The 18,872-nt window shown below is 38.5% G+C and overlaps 1 protein-coding gene across 1 annotated transcript; it reads right to left on the bottom strand.

The window, feature by feature from the left end:
- Nucleotides 1-16,718: 16,718 nt before the first annotated feature.
- Nucleotides 16,719-18,668, bottom strand: LOC145061569 (heat shock 70 kDa protein 3-like). The gene is made up of 2 exons (XM_079009098.1): nucleotides 18,503-18,668; nucleotides 16,719-18,361 (listed from the first exon to the last, which is right to left on the bottom strand). Exons 1-2 carry the CDS (start codon nucleotides 18,666-18,668, stop codon nucleotides 16,719-16,721), a joined length of 1,809 nt encoding a protein of 602 aa, XP_078865224.1.
- Nucleotides 18,669-18,872: the final 204 nt, after the last annotated feature.

Genomic DNA, 18,872 nt, shown 5'->3' with positions numbered 1-18,872 from the left:
TCTAGATCGTTAACCTAATATGCATGCAAGCATATTCTTATATAGTAAACCTAACAGGCTCACGGTTGGACAGGCCCCAACCGGAGTATAAAATAATTGGACTTTTAACCGAGCCCAATGACGCAATTCTAAACGAATATGCAACCCAACAATCTCCCTCTTTGCGTCAATTGGAGCGAGATCTTCACTTCTTACTTGGGCCAGCAGCAGCAGCAGGTACCTTCTTCTTTACAGTCTGAAACAGACGAGAGATAAGAGCAAGTATCGTTTGTCTGAATCTGATGTACCATTTAATCATGTCATTGAAGTATTTGATATCATCTGCTGCATTCTCTTTACACCGATGGATGATCAACAGCACATGCTCTAGACAAGCAGTGGTATAAAGATGTTTATCCGCTAAGGCAAAGAGACATTTATGTCCTTCAGCCCTAGTGAACATGACCGAATTTCGCCTTGGGTCAATCTTTCCCATCTTCATCTGATTGAGATCACTGGCTGAGCCAACAGGAGAGATCTTCGGTTTCTTCTTGAAGACTGTGGCTATATCCTGATCCATCAAGGCGACCTCCATGATGTAACAAACTAACATCCTTTTGAGATGCTCTATAATCGGACCGTATTCAGCTTCATTCGTCAAGAGGATGTTATGCAGAACAATCCAGTCATGGGGGTTGAGGTTCGGTAGATCTGCTAAGGATATAAGATGTTCGGTTCTTGCAGACCCTCTGATCACCCTGAACCGAATGTTGATGAATCTCCCTTCGGTATATGGCTTTAAAACCCAAACATTAACGATCTTCTGAGCGCTCCATGTTTGGTACTATGGTTGAGCAGCTTTCAGATAGAATTCGATTAACTCCCGATCAACCTCAGGATTAGGATGAGGGACTTCAAAAATGTAGGAGAAGGCGTGGAAGATGAACGCCTTTCGGGTCAAGGGCATATCGAACTGCGAATCGACAGAATTGAAGCAGTCGAAGGAGATCAGCGGTTCGAGCCATAGGATGCTTGGAGTATCTATAGCCTCCTTTATCATTCTCTCTCGAGTCCAAGCAGGGAAAAGAGTCTTCCTGCTCTCGAGGAGATCGTGGGCTTCTTTCTTCTTGTATTCGGCTTCTTCAGCTTCTCGCGCCACACGAATGTTGTCATTTTCAACATTTCGACTATTTTTGCGTTTCAGCAAGTCAGCAATGGTTTCTTTATCATCTTCATCCTCTTCCTCAGCTATTTTCTTTCCTTTATCCTTCACACCCGAACCCGAAGTTTGACCAGTAGGAGGAGGTTCGGTTGTGTGAGTAGCTTTTGAGGAAGGAGGTGGTTTCGATCCGGACTTCACTTCTCCCCCTTGTTTCAGAGTGGACACGAAACTAGGTAGCCCTTCAATTTTGCTGAGAAGGTCCAGGGCAGGAGCAAGTTTTTCAGCAAGGGTTCGCCTTACCGAATGCTTGAGAATCGGATCGTGTGCTTCCAGGATGTTGGATAGGGCAGAGTGTACATCCGAAACACATGTTTTGATAACCTGCCGTTCGGATCGAAGAGCGTCAATTTGTTGCTGAGAGTTAGAAAGCTGAGCGCTCTTGACCTTGAGGGCGGTGGTTTTACTAGCAAGAACGTCCATTAACGAGTTTTCGGTAGCGAGATCCTCTTGAAGTTTAGAGAGGCGCTCGTCAATGGAGGCACGAAGGGCCGAGTTGTCGTCACTGATGGATTGGCGAAGGGTAGCAAACGACTTCAACTCCGTTGAGATGAACGTGGCCAATTGTTGAACGATTGGTTCCAACGTTGTCTTTGTTGCATCTGCGCTCTCCTGTAAGGACTTTAACAGGGAAGAGGCTTCAGAGAATAGTTTATCGACTTTTGCGGTTGCTGCCTCACAAGCTTTTGTGGAGGCGTCAATTGCTGCAGTGGCAGAGGCGACGGAATCATGTTGAGCCCTGGAGAAGGCATCAACAATCTTCTGAAGAGCGGCTTCAGAGAGAGAGAGGACTGAGTGTTGGAGGATGATGCAATAAGCATGTCAACCTTTTCGTGCAGCTCCTTAAGATGCTTCTTTGTTACTGGAGCTTCCTCATCATCGTCGCTTTGGACTTGAAACGGACTAAAGTAGACCGAATCGAAGGTCATATTTTCCCCTCCAAGGAAAGGCTTATCTCCATCAGAGGCATGATCTGGAGATGTTGGGGGGGGGGGGGGTGAAGCTGGGGGTGTTGTGGTATGTGTAGGTTCAGGTTGAGTGTTGGTGGGGGTAGTTTCGGGTGGTGGTTGAGTTTGGATAGGTTCGGTTGATGGTTGAGTTTCGGTTGCATGAGGAGGTTCGGTTACAGGTGGTGTTTCGGTTGCATCGGTATGAACCCCCGTATCAGATACGTTGGTTGTAACCTTTGCAGTTGTTGTTGTAGTTGTATTAGTGAAAATGGGTGGTGGTATAGGGAAAGAGGTTTTAGGAATGTTGGTAGAGGGGTTTATGGTGGGAATGGAAGTTGGGATTGTTTGAGTAGGAGAGGGAATTGGTGAGACATGGATTTCCATGTCTAGGGTAGGTGATCGGGGTGGGGTGTTGCCTCTTGGAGGGGTTTCGCCTCTTTGAGAGCCGTCCGAATCCGAACTCTCACCTTCTGATTCACTCGAAGAGGAAGCGATTATAAGCTTTCACTTCGGTTGAGGCTTTCGCCTCTTCAACTGCAGGGACTGTGCAGGTTTGGTTGGTTTCGTCTTCCTAGGAGAAGGACGTTTAGCCCCTTTGGTCACTTGCTTCCCTTTATCTGCCTTTTTGCCTCTATGAACAGGATTATCAGCATCATGGATGGACTTGAGCATTTCCTGTGTAAATTCTCTAGGTCCAGACGCCTTGAACTCCTTAATAGTCCTGATGATCCTGCTGTCAGATGGAACATCGCCGTACATGGTCTCCGAAATTGAGCCAATGAAAGAGAACTTGGATGCATCTGAGACGATAATCTTCGTGGTATGAAAAGTACCGATCGAAGACATCGATGCACCGACAGCAGTGGGGACATCGAACTTATCCATCACCCACTTGGTGATGAGAGTCCAGAACCGTGCATACGACATCTCAGAATGTCGTGAAGAAGAAGAGAGACTCTGGATGAGTTGTTGCCAGAGAACAAACCCATAGTCAAGATTGACACCATTGTAGACGCCATACATTATCGACAAGAAGAGTCGACTAGAGCCGTCGGATCCTGAGCTCCGTTCAGATAAGCCCTTGAAGAGGACCGTGAACATGCCGTTCCACTGTGGCGGCAAGCATGATTTTTAAAATTTCGCGACGGAGGTGAGGGCCTCCGTGTACCCCATATTGTAGAACATATTGTAGAGATGCCCAATCAGAATCGTCTCCGGATTAATCCTTGAAGGGTTAGCAGCAAACCCTAGCAATGCGCCAAATTGTTGCTTTGAAATCGAAGTCTTGTGATCAGAAACCTCGAAGAAAACCCTATCGACTGCTTTATCGTAATGTGCAGTCGCATACACCTGCGATAGGAGCTTCATGGGCACAGACTCACCCTAGAAAGTGCAGGAGCGATTGGTGAGTACTTCAGGCACTCGATGATCGGAAACATGTAGGAATCGTACGCCTGCGGGGTTAGGTCAATCACCAAACACTGTTAAGGGCGAATGGGAAGGATGTGTGAGGTGGCATGGACTGAGGATGATTCTACCATTGTTGAAGTTAGGAAGAAGAAGATGAACAGTAAAAGCTTTAGGGAATTTTTTGCACTCTTGGAAATTCGGATGCAGTAAAGAGGTAAATAGGAGAGGAGACTGCCTTTTATAGTGGGTGAAAGGAGAGAGAAAAATCTGTTCAAATCTTCTATGGAAATACGAAAAGGTTTCCCGGAATGACAGATGCGTGATAGTTAAGGCATGCGATGATCACGTAGGAGAGAGAGTGTCAGATTCCTTGTAAGACGCTGCATAAGAAGCGCCGTTTCTGAAGAAACCGTTTCAAATCCACACGCGCCTTTAAGTGCCAGAGAGGAACCGCTTGAAATCCGCACACGCGTCCATTATGTCAGTTAAAGAATGGGCGTTTCAAATTTGCATGTGTCCCTTTTTACTGCCGTTTGAAATTCAATCCATTTAACTCCCGCCTGAGTCAGCAACCCTTCATCTTATCTTTTGAATGGCATCTTTTGAATAAATTTCCCACGTGGATTATTTTTTACCACAACTTGTAAATAACCTCCATTTTAGTAAAACAGCCTGTAATTATTAGTACCAGAATTTTGGAAAATCAAAGATTTTCGTGCTAAGAGTGTAAAAAGAAAAGAAATAAAGCAACTCTTTTTAGGAATAAATGTGATGTCAATAATGACACAAAACAAATGATCCCGGGCATGAATCTCTTCCTTCAAGATCAAGAGAGACCTTAAAGTGTTGATGTGGTTTCCCGTTGAATGACGATCAAACACTTATTAATAAATGTTGAAAGGCTTCTTTTAATTAGGCTACTTAAGGGTGGCTTTCGCTTTGATGCAACAATTCTAATCTTGAAATAAGAAAGAAAGTGAACAAAGTACTTGTGAGACTGGTGTAGTCTGTTGAACAAGTTGTAGGAATGAATTTTAAAGTGGCTTTGGAAAATATAAAATCTCAACAAAAAATTAAAAACTGGATCCCAAGGGAAGAAATGTTATGGTGTTTAACAATTTCATAGGAATCACACAAAATAAAAATTTGAGATTTCATCAAGATACATCCGTCAATTCAAATTTGGTTTTGAATTTTGGGTTTCACTCAGCTCGTAGTGGCACGAAACTGAGATCATAAACACAGTTGTTGTGTAACCATAAACCTCAATGGTAATTTCTGAGAGTCTCAAGGGTTACGTTGATGAAACGAATGTAATGGAGAAATGTAATGGAGATGGTGTAAGAAACTAAAGTACCTCTGCTGGGAAAATAAGGACCAAGCAGAAAAACTCTTATCTCATGTGAGAAGAGAGTGAGGTAGCTCACGATTAGAATAAATGTGATAGCCTAATTGGGAAGACAATGTTTGTTTACACCAAATCGTTAAGGCTATTATTCAGAATCTTATGAGGCTTGGGACACATACAACAGCATGCTTCTAGGGACACGTAACTAATCCAACAATTATATCTCCATAAACGAACGAACACACAAATAAAATAAGAAAATATTTTTGGAGTTTTGATATATATTAAAAAAAATAAAATAAAATAAAATAAAATAAATAAGCAAGAAAAAAATAAGACTTAGAAAGAGTAAAAAAAAATTTGGAAAAATTTGTTAACTGAACCCGAACGTTCGGTTGGTGTCGGTTGAGAAAAATTTTGAAAAACCGAACCCGAGCGTTCGGTTGGTTTCGGTTTTGGAAAATTTTGAAAAACCGAACCCGAGCGTTCGGTTGGTTTCGGTTTCGAAAAAATTTGAAAAACCGAACCCGAGCGTTCGGTTGGTTTCGGTTTCGAAAAATTTTGAAAAACTGAACCTGAGCGTTCGGTTGGTTTCGGTTTCGAAAAATTTTGATAAACCGAACCCGAGCGTTCGGTTGGTTTCGGTTTTGGAAAATTTTCAAAAACCGAACCCGAACCTTCGGTAGGTTTTGGTTTTGAAATTTTTTTAGAAAACCAAGTAATTTAGGCTTGCAATAAGAAAATACGTTTGACAATAAGATAAACAACTTTGTACAAGAAATTTACAACCAAGAAAACTACCTTTGTGGTGATGAGCGAGTCAGATGATTTAACCGAATATGAACATTCGGTCAATTTCGCTTCTTACGTTTGAGGTTGAGAGGTAGTTTGAGGTACTGACTCTGATTCCATCATACGTAGCCCTTGTAAAATTTTGTTGAATGATGCTTCAGGAAGAGCTTTGGTAAAGACGTCAGCCAGTTGATCAGTGGTTCGAACAAAGTGTACTTCAACGTTTCCATCTTCCACATGATCTTTGATGAAGTGATACTTGAGTGCTATGTGTTTGGTTTTGGAGTGTTGCACTGGGTTATGACAGATCCTAATTGCACTTTCAGAGTCACAATATAGTGGGATTTTCTTCATATTGAGTCCATAGTCTCGAAGTTGACTCTGGATCCAAATCACTTGAGAGGTGCAGGATGCAGCGGCTATGTATTCAGCTTCGGCAGTAGACAACGACACGCATGTTTGTTTCTTTGATTGCCAGCTAACCAACTTCCCGTCAAGGAATTGACAGCCGCCGGTGGTGCTTTTTCTGTCGAGTCCACATCCTCCAAGGTTTGCATCTGAGTAGGCTTGAATGAAGAAGCCTGAGTTGGAAGGATACCATAGACCTAAGGAGGCAGTTCGCTTGAGATATCGTAGAATGTTCTTCACTGCAAGCATGTGAGGTTCGCGTGGGTTTGCCTGAAATCTAGCACAGTAACACGCAGAAAACATGATGTCAGGCCTGCTAGCAGTAAGATACATCAGTGAGCCTATCATTTGACGATAGAGCGTGATATCAACTGCCAGTTTGTCCAGGGATGGAGTTAGCTTGGTGCTGAATGCCATTGAGACTTTGACTTTGGAATCTCCCATCATGCCAAATTTTGCTAAGAGAGTCTTCGTGTAAGCTTCCTGATTGATAAAGATGCCTTCCAGTCCTTGTCTAATATTTAAACCAAGGAAAAAGTTAATAGGACCCATTGAGCTCACTTCAAATTTAGTCTCCATCAGCTTTGTGAATTCAGTTGTTAGGCTAGGATTCGTTGAGCCAAAGATGATATCATCGACATAAATTTGAACGATCATAAGGTGGTTGCCTTCCTTTTTGCGAAAGAAGGTTGGGTCAACCGAACCTTGTTTGAATTTGGACATCTTTAAGAATTTAGTTAGCGTTTCATACCAGGCTCTCGGAGCTTGTTTGAGTCCATACACAACTTTATCCAGAATGTAGCAATGATTAGGATACTTTTCGTTCACGAAACCAGGAGGTTGCTCCACGTACACTGTTTTTTCGAGTTCTCCATTAAGAAATGCACACTTGACGTTCATCTGGAAAACTTCAAAGTTTTTGTGGGCAGCATAAGCAAGAAATATTCTTACAGATTCCAGCCTAGCTACAGGAGCGAAAGTCTCTTCATAATCAATCCCTTCCTCCTGACAATATCCTTTTACTACCAGACGAGCTTTGTTCCTTATAATGTTTCCTTCCTTGTCCATTTTATTCCTAAAGACCCATTTGAGACCAACAACCGAGGCATGTGGAGGAGTTGGAATGAGGCGCCAGACTTTGTTCCTCTCGAATTCGTTCAGTTCATCTTGCATCGCTTGAACCCAATCAGAGTGATCGAGAGCAGTGTTAACTGTTTTCGGTTCAACTTTTGATACGAATGAGTTAAACATGCAAAATTCAACTTTGGAGAATAAGGATGTCTGTTTTGCCTTTAGTTGTGATCGGGTCAGAACCTTTTCAGAGACATCACCAACCACTTGAGAGACAGGATGGTCTCTTGTCCATTTGGTGAGAGGTGGGTAATGAGGATCAAAGGTAGGATCTAATTCAACATTTATCATTTCTTCTGGCTCGGACTGGCTTTCGTAGTCGTATGACATATCAGCTTGCTCCCCCTCGATAGATGAGCTTTCTGGAATGCTTTGAGAAACTTGAGATTCAGAGGTTTCTTGTGGTGCTGGGCTTTCAGGCGTTGATGCACCTTCAGATGGTGAAGCACTTTCGGTTGGTGAAGTGCTTTCGGGAGCAGTTGGAGACTTTGGCTCCCCCTCAACATGTGAGATCGGCTGATTTGATGACGGTTGATCCTCCCCCTCGACTGAAGCATTGTTTGATGGAGGTTCGTCAGAATTTGATCCTCCTTCATTCATTCTTCTGGCAGCTTCTTCGACAATTTGCTTCATAAGGTCTACCTTGTTGTCTGCTGCGCCTGCTTCTAAGAGAGTTACTTTCTCTGGTTCGTCAAATAGATCCATAAACTTCTCGAATAGATTAGCGATCGGGACTGTGACTTGGCCAGTTTGAGGAAAAATTTCCCCAGCTGTGTCTTCTTTGGCCTGTAGCTTTTTGACATAGTTATCATCGAAAGTCACGTAATAAGTCTCTTGGATTTTCCTCGAAGGCTTGTTTAATACTCTGTATGCTTTGGAAGTGAGAGAGTAGCCCAGAAAGATTCCCTCGTCGGCTTTGACATCGAACTTGTTGCGGTGTTCTTTAAAGTTAAAGATGAAACACCGTGAGCCAAACACATGGAAAAATTTTGCATTGGGCTTCCTATTGTTGAGAATCTCATAAGGTGTGAGCGTGAATCGCTTGTTGAGATAAGACCTGTTCTGTGTAAAACAAGCAGCAGAAATAGCGTCAGCCCAAAAATAAAGAGGTAAGGAAGCGAAACTTAGCATGGTTCGGGCAGCTTCACATAAAGATCGGTTTCGTCTTTCGACAATTCCGTTCTGTTGAGGTGTGTAGGGAGCTGAGAAGTTGTGACTTATTCCCTTTTCTGCCAGGAATTCTTCAAATTCTCTATTTTTGAATTCCAGACCATTGTCGGTCCTGATGTTGCGAACGACCTTCTTCAGCTGTACTTCAATCTGCTTGATGAACACTTTCAGCTTATGAGTCGCTTCAGATTTAAGCTTTAGAAAGAACACCCATGTAAACTGCGAAAAGTCATCAACAATGACAAGAATATACTTGCTACCACCGATGCTTTCAATAGATGATGGACCACACAAATCAATATGAAGTAATTCAAGTGGTTCAACAACTTTAGTGTTTATTATAGATGGATGACTTTGACGACTCTGCTTCCCCATTTCACATGCAGCACACAAATGATCTCTATCATACTTGAGCAATGGAAGACCTCGAACATGACCTCCAGTGACAAGTTTGTTGATATCTTTAAAGTTGAGATGAGAGAGTCTTCGGTGCCACAACCAGCTTTCGTCAGATTGTGCTTTTGATAACAGGCAGATAGTTGGGTTTCCTTTGATAGGTTTGAGGTTTAGAGGAAACATTTCACCCTTACGCTCTGATTTGAGAATAACTTTCTTCGTCTTCTTCTCAATAATTTCAGAACGCTCATTGTCGAATGAGACTTTGAGACCGGTACCTCCAACGAGCTGAGATACACTGATGAGGTTGTGTTGTAGTCCTTCCACGTATGCCACCTTCCTTATAGTGAAATCACCATTGGTAATCATTCCGTATCCCTTTATGGTGCCGAAGGAGTTGTTTCCAAACTTGACGTCGCCACCATTTGAAAGAGACCTGTATTCCCTCAGCTCTTCTTTCCTCCCTGTCATGTGACGCGAGTAGCCACTATCGATGTACCATTCTTCTTCAAACTGCTCGTCACTGATAACCTGCAAAAGTTAAGCAGATTTAGGAACCCAAAGTTTCTTGGGTCCATGTGAGCCTTTCACAGGTACAGGAATAGTAAGAGAGATGTCAACAAGATATGTTCGTTTTATTAGTGTTGTTTCATCTTTCTTTTTTATGGTAAAAACTTTGATTTTATTAGGATTAGGTGCGTTCGGTTTAGACTCAGGTTTAGACATCGAAACCTTCTGTTTCCCTTTTTGTTCAGCTGAAGATTGAGATTTTTGAGAATGAACGGAATGGAATTTAGAGCGAGGTGGAGAGGAATTGGAAGAATCAGAAGAATTAGATGAGTGAGATTGAGAGGGCTTAGATTGAGATGACTTCTTGGCTAGAGACTCTAGGTGACCCTTTTGCTTTTGATCATTGGTGGGACTGATCTTAGAGTTTTGATATCTTTTGATTTCAGAACTGAGCCTTTGCTTTCGGTTGGTTTCGTTCTCTGAACCGAACCTTTGCTTTCGGTAGAAGTTATTCTCAGAACCGAACCTTTGCTTTCGGTTGGTTTCGTTCTCTGAACCGAACCTTTGCTTTCGGTTGGTTTCGTTCTCGTGCATTTCAACAGGATTTTTCTCATACTTCAGGTTCTTGTCTTGATGTGAAAAATAAGCATTCTGCGATTGCCAGAATTGTTTCCTTTCAGAGAGATTCTTCCTGTATCTCTGATTCCTTTGACGTTTCTGATTCCTCATCTGCTTCGGTTGATGATGGATGTTGGCTTTCATTTTCGGTTTCTCTTTGGCTGGTTCACTTTGAACTGAGGAAGTTTCACTACATGAAGTATCTTCTTTTGCCGAACTTCCATTTTCTTGAGGAATGTCTTTCGTACCACTAGTACTTGGCACATCGAAATTATCTGGCTTGTTCAAGGGTTCTGGTACGTATCTACCTTTACTTTTCCATGAGGTCCTTTCTGATAACCCTACCGTTTCATCAGCATTATCGATTGGAGCTGACCAGAAGAACTCATCGCATCCATCCGCATTGTCTTCGTTTACAATTGCTGTGAGTTCAGCAGTCTGATGTTTGGTTACTCCTATGACCTTGTACACTTGATTTGGAGTGGTCCTAACCTTTTGATATACAACGGCTTTCTCTGCTAAGATCGGGGACTTTTGTTGGGACAATCGAGCGAACTCCACTGAATTTTCTGAAATTAGATTCTTGTGGTTTTCAGGTTCGCTTTTCACAAATTCTGAGCAGTCAACCGTGTCCTCTACAGAAATTTCACTCATATTGTCATCCTCATTAAGCTCAAATGCATTTTCAACATCAATTTTGTTTTCTGAGCTCAAGTTGGCGTTTAAAGAGTCAAATTTTTGTATGGTTTCGGTTCTCAGTTTCAGTCTATCATTTTCATCCAAAAGGTTTTTGAGCATGTCCTTATGGTCCTTGGATTTAATGAAAGATTCTATTTTGTCCAGTCCATACATATAAGTTGGATTAACGCCCTCAGATGATATCACACTTTCACAATTATATGCTTCAGCATCAATTTTGTCCTCCTTAAACTCAAGGAAGGGCAAAATCATGCGATGAATCCTTTGTCCTATTTCACAATCCAAATGAAGCTGAGTAATATTAGTGTAAAGACGTTTTGCAATCAAACAAAAAACATTTCGCTGTTTTAAAAGCTTTAAATTGTCTCTTTGTAAATAAATGTTTTCATCTTTTATTTTGACTAATTCTGACTCCTTCAATTCGATCCACATGCGCCGTTCCTCACTCTTCGAAGACACCCTGCTTAATTGATCAGTTAGGTTAGAATTGGTGACTCGAGTTTGAGTTAAACTACTATCTAGATGAGAGATTCGTGAATTAACACTTTTTAGTTCTTTTTCATATGAGCATTGTGGAACTTTAAACGAGACAAAAACCGATTGTACCTTCTTGATTAGTTCATCGAGCTCGTTGAACTGTACGCTGAGCGGTTTGGCTGTAAAGCACATATCCTGTTGCTCCTTCGGTTTATTGCTCCCACTATCGGTATTTTATCCCCTCATTTGAGATACGTCAGACACCATCAAGCACCTTCCTCCACTGCTTTCCCCTTTTGCCACACAAGCCATTCCATGGGAAGGCTTCCTCACTTCATCATCTTCAGAGTCGGTTGACCAAACCTCCACACCACCGAACTCGTCATCAGCAACCGAACCCTACACAATTAGAGCATTCATAGAAGGGTTAGTGGTAGATTTCTTCTTCCTTATCTCATCAAGCTTTTTCTGCAGCAAAGCTTCCTCATCCTTTTCAGCCATCTTTTTGAGGACACAATCCTTTGCATAGTGGTTCTTTCCCCCACAATAGTAGCAGCTTACTCCAGAATCACCTTCTACCTTCGGTTCATCTTTAACCTTTTCTGAGCTATAACTCCCCTGTCAGTTTCGGTTTTTGTTGTTGGGGAATCTCTTCTTGATGAACCTCTTAGGGTTAGACACCATCTTAGCATAATCTTCAGACGTGAGGTCATAATCCTCCAAGTTGAGGTCTTCGTCCTCCATTACAGCTTTACTTTTGGACAGGAGGGCCAACGAACCTAGGCTTGAAACCACATTCTTTTCCTGCAACACAATCTTCTCCTGAGATTTGAGAATACCCACCAGTTTCGCCAAGGAATATGAATTAAATTGCTCATGGGCTTTAACTGTAGACACCACTGCTCTCCACTCTGATCTTAGACCATTTAAAAACGTAACCTTCTGCTCAATAAGCTTCCTTTCGATGTCATGTTTGATCATCTTGCTGAGAAGATGATTGAAGCGATCGAATGTTTGGGTCATAGTTTCTTCGTCTCCTTGCCTGAATTCTCCAAACTCAGACAAGAGTAAGGTTTGGATAGAGTGTTCAAGATCCTCGTCTGTAGAGTACAATTCACGTAGCCTATCCCAAATTTCCTTTGCCGTCGTGCATGAGCTTACCAACCTGAAAGTGTCAGACTGAAGGGCGAATCTGATCACTCTTAACGCCTTGATATTACACTGAAATTTATCTTTTTCATCTTGCACAATATCTTTAACATCTTTCAGAAGATCATTATACTCCTTTTGAGTTTTAATAATCCTTGAAGTTGCAGAATGAGAAAACGGACCAGAAATAATTGCTTCCCAAATGAGGTATCCATTATCCTCAGATCCTATAACGTAATCTTCAAAGTGATGCGCCCAGACTTCATAATCGTGGGTGTATAGGATGGGAATCTTCGTTGTTGATCCAATGTTGTTTGAAATATTGATGGGATTCGATTGCGACTCGTCCATAATGATCGAATAACCTGTTCAAAGATCAGACTTGTAATAAATCAGATTAGGGCAAAACAATAAATATCAAGATACGTCAATAATGAGATGACGACTCAATAAATATCAGTAATTGCAGAAAACCCTAAGTGAAACCTTTTTCACAGAAAAGAAGTGTGTCGATTACACAGCCTCCTGCTCTGATACCAATTGATAAGATTAAAAACTAACCTTGAAGATCGATTAGATCTTAAACAGGCAATATAAAGAACAAACAGCAAAAACACGAAAATAATAAACAACTCAAGAATGAATCAAACAAGTCGAATGATTATAAAACAACCCTCAGAAGATCTCGAAAAAGAACATCAATTGTAGACGGTTAGAAGGTTTACAGGAACGATAAAGAAAGAACTTTATAATGCTATCTTCTTCTATCAATCGTATTCTCTAGATCGTTAACCTAATATGCATGCAAGCATATTCTTATATAGTAAACCTAACAGGCTCACGGTTGGACAGGCCCAAACCGGAGTACAAAATAATTGGACTTTTAACCGAGCCCAATGACGCAATTCTAAACGAATTTGCAACCCAACAGGGTTTAATACCTTCGTCAATTAGTTTACTATTGTGTTTCACTTTGCATGCTTACTTCTTGAACAATTTTATTATTTGAAATTCCACATTCTTTTATACTTTTGGAATTAAATAGTGAATTAAGATTGTCATGAATTGTTTGTTGATTTTATATGGAGATTAGACATTCCATTGGGATTGCTGCAATATTCATGAGTATAAAGAAAATAGGATTTTCAGTACTAGATAAAGCCACGCTTAGAGAATACTTCGTGGATTTAATCACAGTTAATTCTAAGTCAATAATATGTACTATTCTTAAAGCAAACATAGGTAGCTCATAGTTTGTGAATATATTATACATTGGGTTGCCTAAACACGTCTAGTAACTAAATGTTATAAAGGATTTTTTGTTTATTTTTCCTAAAAAAGGAAAACCGATATCTTTAGGCCCCATGGTGATTTGAGTTGATCTACAAGAACTAGGCATGGTCCAGACTAAATTGATTTTTTTCAATTTTGTAGTTTGAATTTGATCATTAAATCGGAGATCGAGAAAGTAACAAATGAACATGAGGTTTATCATTTGTCGATGAATTCATTCATATAATATATTGGACAATGAAAGAATAGTTAATCACTTATGTTAGGGACGACATTTCATTTAAATTAGAGTTTGGAATTGGCTATGGAAAGATCTCTTTGTTGTTTAATTATACTTGCAGTTGTAGTTATATACTTATCCAAGTGGGAGATTGTTGGATTAAGATGTCTAATCTCATAACTAAATTGGAATAAACTTGTTAATATAACGAAGGTCCTTTTAGGGTTGTCCTTATAACCAGAAATAGCTAGAAATGATATTGAGAGAGAGAGAGAGATAGAGAGAGAGAGAGAGAGAGAAATGATTTGTTAATATATTATATGATTATTATATTAATTGGAAATAAATAATTGTTCTATTAATTTGTTATGTGATTAATAAAGTAACATGAGATCAGTATTTAATAATTAATTTATTAATTGATAAATTAATGAGAAATCATTAAGAATTAATTGTTAATCGGAAATAATCTAAAATTAATTCGAGGTTAATTGGAATTAATTAAAGGTATAATGGTGAATTGTAATTGTCCAATAGTTGAAAAACATAAGCAATTCTAGAACTACCCATATTATGGCTTTTTTGGCTTGATTCTGAAGGTTTCTAGAAACCTCTTGGGTGTAGATAAGGAAATGATTTCAATTAGGATTAAATACTTTATTTAATTAATTCCAATTTGGCTTTGCCTGCAAGTTACTTAAACTATAAGAACCCAAGCCCAACAAATTTTTTTCATACCTTTACCTACATGCTTAGGAACAAAATTTATATACCTCTCTTCTATTTCCTCTTCATTCTAAGGTTTCAAGTATAAACAACTGTGACCTAAGGTTTTAGGATGTCTAAATGTATGATAGCATATCATTATCACTATATATGAGATTTCTACCAAATCTTGTTTCTTTGTATAATTCCCTCGCACATTCACACAAATATAGTTAAAATCCTTAAGGTCTCAAGTAAAAACAACGTGATCAATGATTTACAAATTTTGTGTTTATGATTGCGGTTGTTGCCACCATGATTGTATCAAAACACCACAAACTTTACCATGTTCCTAGTAATGAAAGCGAATTATCTTTCTAAGAAATGAAGTAATCACAATAATCTTCTTACCGTTGAAGGCATGATATGCTAACATATTTTTATTGGACCATTGAAAACGTGATAATGACCGTGTGATTCCAATCGATTATACTGACATGATATTGGACATGCATTTAATAAGTTATTTTGGCGGTGTCTCTCTCCACTTATTCCAAGATTTTTTAATTCAAAATTCTGAACGTATGGCTTTCTGTTAACTATAAATCCCCAATTCTTACCCTAATTCTAAATCTTCTGCTCCCAATATATCCAATCAATTTTACAAGAGAATCAGTTGCATTCTTAAGTGTTGTCATACCTTCATACTAAAAATCCACAGTGTCTACTTCTTCTGAACATGTTTTGTATATTGAGGAGTATGCTTCATCAGTTAATATGATTGTGGAGCCTAATAAGATTGCAGATCATTTATATATCTTTTATTATTATTCAATTTTTTATACATATGACTTAAAATGACATCTTGTTAAAACGTGATGTCAAGTATGTGCCTTGGAATCATGACGTGCGATGAGGAGGTTTTAGAACCTTGATATACCTCAATGTCACAAGACCATGTTAAGAGTAAGAATTAAGTTTCTAACCTTTAAATCATTGTAATTTGTATTTTGAAAATCTAACATACCAATTCATCATAATTTAATAATCTATCATATTAACTTATCAAGTCATTATACTTTCAAAATCTAAGCTACGATATTACTATACATTTAAAATCTAAACTTTTTTGAATTTGACTATCAATTATACCATCGTACATTTAGTTTTTTGCCATTACAGAATTATACTTAGTATTATTACTTATTATAGTTTATTTCGTATCAACCCTTATTACAAGAACAAATTTACTCACTAGTCATTGTTCTTGGTATTATTCTATCACCCATGTTCAAAAGATTAGGTTGCACTCATGGTTTCTCAAGAAGGGATGATCATGCATTTCCTATTTACTAGGAATTTATGTTATCTAAAGAGTGATGATTTAATAATATTACAGTTTTGTGATATAGAGGAAGAGGAGACCTAAAAATGGCAATGTTTTATTGATGAAATTAGGCTCTTGGTAGCTAATCGACCATGGACTGATGTGGTCATTTATACCAACATCACATGCAAAAGTTTATCTACTTTGCAAAAAAGTGTATCACTTTTGGAAATATTAGCTTTACAAAACTTGGTTTGGTAACTTTTAGTTTCTATTAGGACATTACAGACTAAAATATGGTGTTGTACTTTATCTTACAACTTGTAATTTTTCATTTGAGAAGTTTATTTATCTTTTATAAGAGCATTGTAGTCGGTATTATTGCATTTTATTTTGGTTGTAATGTTAAAAGCTACCAGTTTTCATGTTCTTTATATATTTGCAACTGAATTTGAATCATGTAAGAAAGGTAATGAAGTAAAAGAAAAAAGGTTATGTACATTCTTTTAGTAGAAATAGAAACAAACCTTCAATTAAATGTTCACAAATGAAAACAATTAAATTTTTGTGAGGGATTAACGTAAAAAAATAACGATAGAATTTTCCGTTACGATCAAGACAAACTAAAAACTAAAAGCGTTAATGGTGATTACTTGTCCTAGGGATAATTCGATCACTGGTATTTTACTAAAAATCATCAACAATGGTTCTTATCCTAGATACACTTAAAAAAGGAGAAATATATTTATTAAAGGTATATAGTAGAAATATTATGAAAATCATTTGATTCTTTACTCACACACAAAATCAATACCACACTCAAATGTAAACTTTTACTGGAAAATACAAACTATAGAACATACTTTATAGTAGATGACACTCCAACTAATTCTCCATCACAATTAAGAAAATGTTGTTTAAACATGTTGGACAATGATTGGCAGGCATACCTTTTCCAACTGATTTAGCTCCTTTTGATACTCATCAAAACCCGCAAGTTGGCTTTCATTAAGAATTTCGTTTGCTTTTTCTATGGCAATTTCCATTATTTCCAGTTCTTTCTTAGTAAACATCTTGGTAGTGTTTCCTATTTTCTTGATTTTTCTTTTCACATCATAAAGGTAGTCCTCCAATGCATTATGTACAAAAACCTTCTTCTTGTTCTCCTCGTCTTGTAATTTGTACTTGTGAGCATCATCTAGCATTTTTTCGATATTTCTTGTCGAAAGCATGTCCTTGTGATTGGTAACTATAATCCCTTTTTTTAGGCCAGTTGTTAATTCCACTCCTGACCAATTTAAAATACCATTAGCATCATTGTCGAAGATCACGTTTACCTGTGACAACCCCTTTAGTAGAGGTGGGACTGTAACATCGAATTTTCCTAGCCAATTACTTTCTTTGGCCATACTTCTCTCACCCTGATAGACATTGAAAGTTAATGTATCTTCGTAATCCTTAACATTAACATAAATTCCTTCCTTCTTGGCTGGTATTGGGGAATTTCTTTTAATTAAAATAGACAAATAGCCACCATAAATTTCAATACTAAGTGACAAAGGCACAACATCTATCAACACTAGGTTGCAAACTCTTTTACCGCTATAGCCAGTTAATTTTGCAGCAAGAACTGTTGCACCATACGCAACTGCCTCATCAACATGGATCTTCTTAAAAAGCTCTTTTCCTTGGAAGAAGTCTTTCAACAATTGTTGTACCTTGGGTATCCCAGTTGACCCACCAACTAATACTACCTCATCTATCTGTTTTTTACTCATTTTTTCATCACCCAAACACGTCTCCACCATCTTTATACAATTACTAAAGAAATCTTCATTAAGCTTTTTAAACTTTGCACGAGATATTCTCATAGAAAAATCAACACCATCATGCGAGTTGTCAATATCGATAGTAGTATCAATAATTGAAGAGAGAACTCTTTTTTCTTTTTCACAAGCTTCCTTCAACCGATATGGTGCTTTTTTATTCACACTGATGTCTGCCTTGTGCTTTCTCTTGAATTGTTCCACAAAATAGTCAAACATTGCGTTATCAATGTCCTGGCCACCTAAGTGAGTGTCACCAACAACGACCTTAACTGTTATCGTACCCTTCTTATCAATGGTGACAAGAGAGACATCAAATGTATCACCACCTAAATCAAAGATGTGCACATTTATGTCACGAGCTATATGATTTTTCATGTCTAATCCATATGCAATTGCTGCTGAGGTTGGCTCATTGATTATCTGTAGAACATTAAGTCCAGCAACATGACCAACATCCTTTGTTGCTTGGCGTTGGGAATCATCAAAATAAGCTGGTACTGTGATGACTGCGTCACGTACAGTTTTACCAAGGAATTTCTCTGCAAGTTCTTTCAATTTAATAAGAACCATAGATGAAATCTCCTCTGAAGAAAACTCGTTCTCTTCACCGTTATGTGAAGCTACAATCATCAGAATGTCTCTAATACCTTTTATGACATTAAAAGGCCATAACTTGATGTCTTGCTGAAGTTTGGTATCATTGAATCTTCTTCCAATCAATCTTTTTGCATCTAAAAATCCACTAAGTTTATATTAATCAATGATGGATAACAATTTTATGAATTCTACAAGCATAAAACAAAGGAGCAAATAAATTAAATGCAGACCATAAATGGTGTTGGTGGGGTTCATAGTAATTTAGTTCTTTGCACCTTCACCTATTAGACATCTGCCATTCGTGAAAGCAACACAAGATGGAATAGTCATATTTCTTTGATCATTGGATATGATCTCAACTTGGTCATTTTGCCGAACACCCGCACAAGAATATGTTGTTCCAAGGTCAATACCAATAGTTGCACCAATTTTTCTATACATGCTTGTTTTAAGTAAGGGAGAATTTCATATATGCCCCTCTTAAACTTCAAAATATCATATTTGCCCAACTTGATTCCTCAATATCATATTTACCCTTCATAAACCTTGAAAATATCATATTTGCCCAAATCTTTTTTATAATGTTTTTAATATTTTATAATCATTTTTATACCTTAAAATTATTATAATAATTAAAATTTTTAA

Source organism: Lactuca serriola, chromosome 1 (genome assembly GCF_051521515.1).
Source record: "Lactuca serriola cultivar US96UC23 chromosome 1, Lser_US96UC23_V15, whole genome shotgun sequence".
Classification (NCBI taxonomy): Eukaryota; Viridiplantae; Streptophyta; class Magnoliopsida; order Asterales; family Asteraceae; genus Lactuca; species Lactuca serriola.
The sequence above is the reverse complement of the archived record's forward strand: the minus strand, read 5'-3'. Positions and strand labels throughout refer to the sequence as shown.

Excerpts from the sequence above, each read along its gene's own strand:
- LOC145061569 (XM_079009098.1), bottom strand. The coding sequence starts at position 18,668 with ATGTATAGAAAAATTGGTGCAACTATTGGTATTGACCTTGGAACAACA. Across the intron at positions 18,362-18,502 it reads CAGATGTCTAATAGGTGAAG|ATGCAAAAAGATTGATTGGA; the intron begins GTGCAAAGAACT and ends GTGGATTTTTAG.